A 9383-nucleotide genomic window follows, 5' to 3' on the forward strand; every position below is an offset into this window, starting at 1 on the left:
TGAATGTTTGCCCTTAATGTGATTTTGAACCTGTAAAATTACATTTTATCAGGGAAGCAGAAGCCTAAATAAGAAAAATCTAAACTGTGATATAGTTCATCATAGTTATCAGAGCACATAAAAATGAAATGTTTATCAGCAACAGTTCACATAGCTTTCTCTTAAAATTTAAAATATACTATGGCGCAGAAGAGTACAGAACCACCTTTTTTTCCTTTTTCAGAGCCACCTTTACATATTGAGAGATCATTGTGAGTTTTTTTTCTGTTTCAGGGAAGTTGCTTAAATATTTTACATTTTTCAAATCTGAAGCATATAGCTCAGATTCAAATCCCAGATATGCCACTCATTAGATGTGTAACTTTTGGCAAGTCAGTTAACCTTAGTAGACTTTGTTTCTTCATCTGCAAAATGGGAATAAAAATAGTCCCTAAGTCATAGGATTGCTGGGGGGACTAAATGGGATAGAATATGCTAAATATAATTAAGGCAAATATTAACTATTATAATTAATGTAGTAGCCGAAAGCATTTTTGACAACTGAGAAATAAGCATATGGTGAATTACATGGTAGAGTAGTTAATTATAAAAGCCTTAAATAAGATTATACTGTATTTCAGGGGGAAACACATACTCATCTATCTTATTGTTTTATCATTTATTAGTCTTATTTGAATGACACATATTTTTTTTTTTATCCTCACCCGAGGACATTTTTCCATTTTCTGTTCAGATAGAGTGGGAGGGAGAGAGAGAAAGAGAGAGAAACATCGATGTGAAAGGGACACATCGGGTGGCTGCCACCTTCACGACCCAACCAGGGCCAGGGACAAACTGCAACCCAGGTACGTGCTTTTAGTGGGGACCGAACCTGGGTCTCTCTCAACCACAGGCTGATGCTCTAACCGCTGAGTCAAACCGGCCAGGGCATGACACATATTCTTATTTGTACAGTCCATTCTCTTTCATGTAGGGTCTTGTCTATTTAGGGAACCAAATGAGGCTGTGTTTTTAGTAACCCTTTAAACGTATTCCTTTGAGCTCCTTAGGAACAGGGATTATACCTGTTTTGTTAACTCACTCTAAGCCCAATGCTTAGAGGTGACCAATTTATATTTGATTAATTCCTGATTAAATAACATATTTGCCTATATGAGCCTCACTGTGAGATTATATCTGTCCCAGTATAAACACAGAATTCAGGCAAGGAATCAGCAATAGGGCTCTATTAGAGAGGACGGCTAATTATATCTAACTGGTGTTTTCAGACTTCTGGTTAAAATTTATTGTCAAGTGTGTGTTTCTTCCCTTGATGACACTGAAAGTAAGAGGATGCAGCAGAGAATGGGAGGTAACAGGTGTATCCTTTAATATCTAACAGTCATTATTGCAAGTCTTTGGAACCTTTATAATTCATTCCTCGAGTATTTTAAATACCTTTTATTTGCCAGATGCACTAGAAGCCGAGAACACATCTTTATCCAGTAAAGTCTAAATTTAGTATGTTTAAAATGTCTTTTTTTCATTGATTAAAAAAAATGTTCCAAGTACTTACCTTATAGTCTGTCAACTTTATATTTTTATGCATTTTTCATTTCAAATTTAGAAGTTTCTTAAAAGTGGTAAGTATCCAAAATATTTTTACCCCCAGTCCATACCATAGTGAATTTCATAGTGGCCATTCAATAAATACATGTTTAAATCTCTGCTACATGAGGCCTTATGGCTACTTCCACATTTTTCTTTTTATAATCTGGAGGCTTGGGATAAAAACTTTTACAGCCATGCCACTTGGGTAACTTTGTTTTTCTTCCACTCCCATTAAGCATGCTGGGAACTTACTCTGATGAATTTGGGAACCTAGATTTTGAGCGATCCCAACACGGTTCTGGAATGAGCAATAGGTCAGCAGCAAAAAGATTTATTTCTGCTCTCAACAACATTGCTGAAAGAACTTACAATAATTTATTTCAATTTCATCAACTTCGGCAGATTGCCAGAGAGCTAAACATTCAGGTATGATAAACCAAGTACTTAAATCTTTTTTATAATAATGTCAGCAGGTCTTTAGTAATATATAATAGAACTTTTGAATATCAAAAGATTTGGAGTAAAAGAACAGTATAGGTATTTTGGGAAATAAAAACAAGCCTGTTTTCTTCAGTTTGTGAAATTAGCTCTGTAGAGCTTTAAAAAAGGTTTTTATCATTACCTACCTCTTTTCAAAGATTTTTCAGTATCATGATAGTTACAGGGAAACACGTTTTTCTGACAATCCCTTGTGGGCAAGTCATCTTAATGTCTTTGAGCCTGTTTCTTCATTTGTTAAATGGACATGGTTCTACCTCCTCTACTAGCTGAAAACTGTAGTGAAAATGGATGTAATAAGACTTTTTTGTTTAATTTTTAAATTTACTTTTAATTATAATTGACATGTTATATTAGCCTGTTATACAATATTCATTCAACATTTATATACCTTACAAAGTGATCACCACAATAAGCCTAATAACCATCTGTCAGCATACATAATTATTATATTATTGATTCTATTCCCTATGCTGTACATTACATCCCCATGACTTAATTTATAACTAGAAGTTTGTACTTCTTAGTCTTCTGCCCCTTTTCAGCCATGTAAAACAATTTCTGTGGAAAATTGCCCACTTAATTCGTCAAATTCATTTTTGAGAGATTAATTTTAAAAATCATATATATATATGTTTTTTTTATCCTCACCCGAGGACATTTTTCCATTTTTTGTTCAGGTAGAGTGGGAGGGAGAGAGAGGAACAGAAAGAGAGAGAAACATCAATGTGAAAGGAACACATTGAGTGGCTGCCACCCGCACAACCAACCAGGGCCGGGGACAAACTGCAACCGAGGTACGCGCCCTTAGCGGGAACCGAACCCGGGTCTCTCAGGACCGCAGGCCGACGCTCTAACCGCTGAACCAAACCGGCCAGGGCTAAAAATCATATTTTTGCACATTATTTTTCGTTTTGTTTTGTTTGGGCTAACTCTTTTGATGTTTTCTTCCAGGTTGCTGATTTTGAAAATTTTATTGGATCACTAAATGAGCAAGGTTACCTTTTGAAAAAAGGCCCCAAGGTTTACCAGCTTCAAACTGTGTAAAGGACTACCAAGCTAGAACCTCCTGGCCTCTTGGGTTTATTAACATTTTAAAGCCATCTTAAGAGTGAAGAATATTCAGAAAAAAGACTGTTCTGGAAAATGACATCTCAAAAGTAATATAATAAGAAAAGAGTGCTGAACTACTTTAAAAAGTGATAGTAATAAGCTGACAATTAAAACAGATCCAGAGACATGGAAGTAGGGAACAGATTGACAAACCTCAGAGGGAAGGGGAGTGGGGGTGGGAGGAGATAAACCAAAGAACATATATGCATGACCAATGGACACAGACAACGGTGCAGTGAAGGGTGGGAGGAGAGAGGGTATCAATGGGGAATAAAATGGGGAACATCTGTAATACAACAATAAAGATTAAAAAAGAGATAAATATTAGAGTGGCTGTATATTGATACATTTTAAAACTTCACAACTTTTTTATTTTTAAATATAAAATGATTAAGTTGTGGTGGTCAGTAATAAAATGCTATTCCATTTGAGAATTGGGCAGGAAGTATGGAGTAAAAAAAAGTGATAGTCATTTGTTAATTGTACAACTTCAGGTTAAAATATATATTTTTAAAATCTGAATGTTGTTATAAATTGCTTATAGTTTTGTTTTTGACCTTTTATTCTTTTTCTTTTTTTAAATTAAATGTATTGGGGTGACATTGGTTTTTTTCCTTGTATTTCATAGTTTTACATACCAAATGTCCATTTGGGGAAGCATTCACAAAGTTCCCCTTTTTTCTTCCCGTTACCTCCTAACTCCTGAGAACACCCCATGCACTGCCACAAAGTTACTTTTTAATGTTTAGATAATTTATGACACAAAAATTGAATAGCTTAATATCTTAGTTACTGAAAAATATTTAACATGTATTTTTTTTATAATTAAAGATAATATGTAACTTTTAAATAACAAGGCTTATATTTAACACCTATACTTATACCTTCCTTAATTTTCTGAATTTCAACTGTGTTTCCATTTACCTCCATTTTCTAAATGACATACTAGTATTGCTAGTTTCTTAAATTTTCAGTTTTAAAAATTATTAACATTTGACTACAGAAGGTCAGAATGTTCTTAAACCTTTTTACATATATATTACACACTTGTCCATTTCTTTCTCATTTAGTTATACACAATTTTTAGTTAAATCTATATTTAGCCTTTACATTATTATTCATTTCCTTTCCTATACTTTTTTCCCCTCTAGAATTAATCATTTATTTTTTAACTACCTAATTTTCTACATACCTACCACTAAAATTTGACCCTAAGGTCCACTGCAGGTCTAAGTCTCTTCTCAGAATGTACAAACAAATTGAGTAGTCTATTTTAACTTCCTGGAACCCTCTCTCCTGGAATTTTTTGGCCTTTTCCTAGTCAGAACTACACAGCTGTCATCTTGGGACTTTTCATTCTCTCCCATATCCTGGCTCCTGTGTCGTCTTCTTTTTTTTACTCCCTCCTTTTGGTAGAACCCTTCGTTGTTTTTTTTTTTTTGTTGTTGTTTTTTAATTGCTTGATTGTAGAGAGAGAGAGAAAGAGAAACAAACATTTTGTTATTCCACTTATTTGTGCATTCATTGGTTGCTTCTTGTATGTGCCCTGATCGGAGATTCAACCCGCAACCTTGGTGTGTTGGGACAATGCTCTAACCAACTGAGCTACCTGGCCAGGGTGGAAACTATCTCCTAAGTAGCTTCCTAAGAAAGAGTTCATAAGGCAGATTCTACCTCACCCCTGGATTGATAGAATTTTAGTTTGGAAATCATTTTCACTCAATTTTAGATACTACCCTCTTGTGTTTAGTTTTCAGTGTTGGTGTTCAGAAATCCAGGGCCAGTTTCATGTTTATTCTTGGTGTATGACCTTTTTTTCCCCCTTCTATTTGCATATCCCTTTTCCCCATGGTATTCTGAAATTTTAGTGTTTAATAACCCAATCATGCAGGTTTCTCATGCCAAAAGTGTTGGGGTTATCTTGACCTCTTCTTTCTCTTATCCCCAAATCCATCACAACAAATCTTTTCAGCACTATCTTCAAACTATCTGGAATCTGGTCACTATTACTTCCAGTTCCACTATTCTGGCCCAACCCAATATCTCTTGTCCAACTTCCTAAAGACAAAGACTTTGCTTTAGTCATTCCTGTGGCCCTAGCAAGTAGAACAGGTTTTTGTATCACATACCCATCTCAGGAGTATGCCTGCCTGTACCTTTCCTGACCCCCATCTTCCCCCAAGGCATGTTACCTTTACCCTTCTCTCTCCTAAGCTCCAAGGGCCCTTCTTTTGCCTCTGTAATTTGTTTCTTGAGCCCATTTTTTCTACAGCTCACTGCTTCTACCTCTGTGACTTTCTAAATAAACTTGTTCTTATAGTTTGAGTCTTGGCTCTGAATTCTTTGCCAGAACTCAAGTACTGAGGCTGCTGAACCAAGGTCTAATCACCAGTAAATTCCGGTGCCGCTTTCCCTGCTGCCAACAAATTTATGATCAGATCACCCTGTTATGTTACTTTCAGTTACTGAACTTGTACATACCCCCTTTTTTGTCCACATGACAAGCAACACGAGAGACACAGACAAAATAATGAAAAAAACCCAAGAGTCGGTAAGCTCAAGAAGCTAGCTTCACAAGTATTTTCTCCTGCCAGTCTAAATTTAGCTCACCTCTTCTAACTTCCACTGAACCTTGCAGACAGGGATCAGGGAGGCTGTCAGGGTAAGAAGCTTACCCCTTGCTGGCTTTTTGTCACAAATCTCTCAGCTACAGCAGACCTGGGAGCTGGTAGTGTTCCAGCCAGTGAGTTCTCCTGGCTGGCTTTGCTCTCCAAAACTGTAGGGGAGGAAAAAGTTTCTATTCTACCCTCTTGGGTTCTTCTGGCTGGTCTCAGAATCAAATTGACATGAGACTGAATGTTGAAAAGGGGCCACATACTAAATCTGACAAGCTCGGGAGGAATGCATGATGGGGCCTTACAAACTCAGACCGAAAATAACCCCATAGGATGGCCTGAACATAACTGAAAGCTGGTCATGGCAGGTAGTCATGTCCTAAGCCTGTATCTTCCTTGACAAAGATCAATCTTTACCTTAAGTGAGCCTGTCTATTGTCTTCTTTGCATCTAAGATGATTTTTGTATATAAGATTACTTTGAAATGTCAGTAATTTTCTTTTCCAGACTCATCAAGGCACACCCGCCAGCACTAGAGAATGAAATCACAGAACCCCTCATTGTTATCTCTATGTGCTGTAAAACCCCTCATCTCTATGTGCTGTAAATGTTATTAGCTATCCTGTACTCACCAGTGTAAAAGAAGTATGTTTCTCCATCTTGCTCTTTATACCATCAGAGATTTCCTTGCTTTGCTTTCTCCCACCCTCTTTATCGACACCAATTTCATGTAACCCTCCTTACATCCCCTCCTCTTATTCTAATGTATAAAATAAGCTGCAAAACTGCTATTCTCCAGGACATTTTTGTTACCAGATTAAAGGGGTCCATTTGCCTGCACACATCAAAGCCCAATAAGATGTGAACAGGAGTTGGCAGCAAAGAAAGTAAAGGTTTACTTTAAGGAAATGGTGCCAAGCCCAGAGTGAAAGGTAAGCAAGCACTCTAAAACCTAGCTCAATGGCTAGATTGCCCCATCCTCTTCCAACCATATTGTCTGACAAAGACCGGATATGGAGAAGAAAGCTTCAAGGAATACATCTTCTAGGAAGAGGATGTAGCATAGGGGTGGGATTAATCGGTATTATGGGAATTATAATATTGGGAATTATTATTCTACTATATGACTAACCTGGGAATAACAAGGTATCTGAAATCGTGCCTCTTCAATTAAATTCTGAAGAAACTCCAGCTTCCCCTGAAACAGTCACCACTGCATGTCCAGACTGTCTTAACAATTTACTAATTCAATTAGGTAAAAACTTCCCCCAAAAGTTCCTAATAAACAATTCATAGATGAATTATGACAGGTAGAACTAATAGAGGCACCTTATACTTCTGTGCCTCCTCCCCAGATAGAATAAGAATAGTTAACAAAGACGGACTACGTGTTCCTTATGCAAGCTTGCCTTCATGGAACGTTTGGCACGCCAAGGTCCCCGTTGGTGTTTATGCACAAGGGAACAAAGGAAATCTCAATTATTGCAATTGAATAGGTTTTATAAGAAATGTTGTCTGCCCTGGCCGGTTTGGCTCAGCGGTTAGAGCGTCCACCTGTGGTCCGGAGGGACCTGGGTTCGGTTCCCGCTAAGGGCACGTACCTCGGTTGCAGTTTGTCCCCGGCCCTGGTTGGTCGTGTGGGTGGCAGCCACTCGATGTGTCCCTTTCACATCGATGTTTCCCTCTCTCTCTCTTCATCTCTCTCCCTCCCACTCTCTGTACAAAAAAAAATGGAAAAAAAGAAATGTCCTGAGTTAGGGAGGTAAATAAAAAACTAGCTGATCTAAAAACCCAGAACTAGATTTTAAATAAGGGTCAACTATTAATCTCAGACAAAGGGCCTATAGAAAACTCTGTCTCACCTTACAGGTTACTCTACTCTCTTTGTATCTATAAACACAAAAAGCTATAAATTAATTCTGATAAAAATGAAACTAATATCCTGGTACTATGGAATGTAACTCCCTGCTTCTTTAACCTCAAATGTTAAATTTATGCCAAAAAAGAAAGTATATAAGCACATAGGAACTTGCAATAAATTGGAACAATGTCACACTTCCTCTGAGTCGTGTAGTCATCTGTCTCCCAGTGCGGAAGCCTTACCACCTCAGGACCCCCTGGATCCTGCTGCAGCTGGACTGCGGCACCAGATGGGAACAGATTATGTACAGGAAAAAGTACTAATCATGGTGATTAAGGGAATTGAGGTTGTGGGGTTTACTGACTGGTTGGGGCCAGGGAAGAGAATAGTTGATCACTGTATCAGGTGCTGATGTCAACCATGGCATTATTCTTGTCTAGTTTCACGAGGCTGGTAACACAACTGTGTTGTTACCTTTAGTTTGACCAAAACTCTGTTTCTGTGGTCAATAGACCTAAGCCTTTCTTGTTAAGACAGTTTGATGCTGACCAGATCTGATGTCCTAAGGGCTTAATGATAAAAGGAGGGAGTGGATGGACAGAAAGGAGAAAAACTCATGTTAAACAAATGGAGTTTACATGCAGTTATGTTTCCTCAATCCACTGAGATGCAACTTCCCAGCAATTGTCAGTTTGGCTCAAATAAAACAAAAATTCTCTACAGGTTTAGACATTTCTTACATTGACAAGGACAAAAGCAAATTTAAATTTGATAACATGTATACCTTGTGCATATATGAGAGAGATGCAAGAACACCGAGTTAATTAATTTGCTAAAATGGCAGAAACCATCACCTTAAATGCCACCTTCTGCTAAAGACAAAAGACGTTGACAGTGGAGAGTCAGTTACAAGATTCCAGGAAAAGCACTGTAAACAAGGGTGGGATTGTTATAAGCATTTTCCATGTCTTCTCCATTGATAGTGAAGATAGTCCTGCTACAGTGAGGGATACACAAATGGATATTTCCCCTATAAAAGTAAATATCCTTTCAGCAAGAGTAACTTCTACTTGGTCTTAGAGCTTCTCCAGTGTTGACTGTTTCTTAAAAGAATCCAGCCTAAAATAATAGCCGAAAGAGGCATATTTGGGGGTGGCAAACAGCTCTCCTTCAGCAGCAAGAAACTTTAAATTCAATTTGACTCAGAATTGAATAAGAAAACATTCTGCAACACTGCAATATTACAGAATATTAATATCAAGTATAATGTATGACAAATACTATATTAATAACTAATGTATATCAAGTTAATTAACAATTAAGATTATTATTTGGGATATTTCTTTAATACGTTTTTTAAGCTCTCTTGGCCTAGATTTCCTATTCTGTAAAAACCAAAATGTAATCATGGGCCCTATCTTAAGAGTTGTTAGCAGTATTAAATGGGATAATGCACCATATATATAGAGCTTGGTTATAATCAACACCCTTTTCAGGTAAACTAATTATTATTGACATTTCCTAAAACTCCTATTTTTGCCATATGCAACGCTCAAAAAAGGAAAAAAAGCTGGGCGTTAGCACTAGTTACCTTTTCTGGACCACTTTATTAATATTTAAACCTGAGAGAGTCCCAAGAACGCCGCGCACAATTCAAGGGGATTTTCGGGGGGGGAGGGGGGGGAGCGGGGCGGGGCAGTACGTGC

The 9383-nt window shown here is 37.4% G+C and overlaps 1 protein-coding gene across 1 annotated transcript in view; it reads left to right on the top strand.

The window, feature by feature from the left end:
* The window catches only part of MCM8 (minichromosome maintenance 8 homologous recombination repair factor), a 40628-nt gene extending 37301 nt beyond the window's left edge, over window positions 1-3327 (top strand). Inside the window, exons 18-19 of the mRNA XM_036245525.1 lie at window positions 1827-2016; window positions 3043-3327. Coding sequence (XP_036101418.1) covers window positions 1827-2016; window positions 3043-3135 — 283 coding nt within the window. The 3' untranslated portion in view covers window positions 3136-3327. The remainder of the gene's footprint in view (window positions 1-1826; window positions 2017-3042) is intronic.
* The last annotated feature ends 6056 nt before the right edge of the window (window positions 3328-9383 follow it).

This window comes from Molossus molossus, unplaced genomic scaffold, assembly GCF_014108415.1.
Source record: "Molossus molossus isolate mMolMol1 unplaced genomic scaffold, mMolMol1.p scaffold_m16_p_6, whole genome shotgun sequence".
Classification (NCBI taxonomy): domain Eukaryota; kingdom Metazoa; phylum Chordata; class Mammalia; order Chiroptera; family Molossidae; genus Molossus; species Molossus molossus.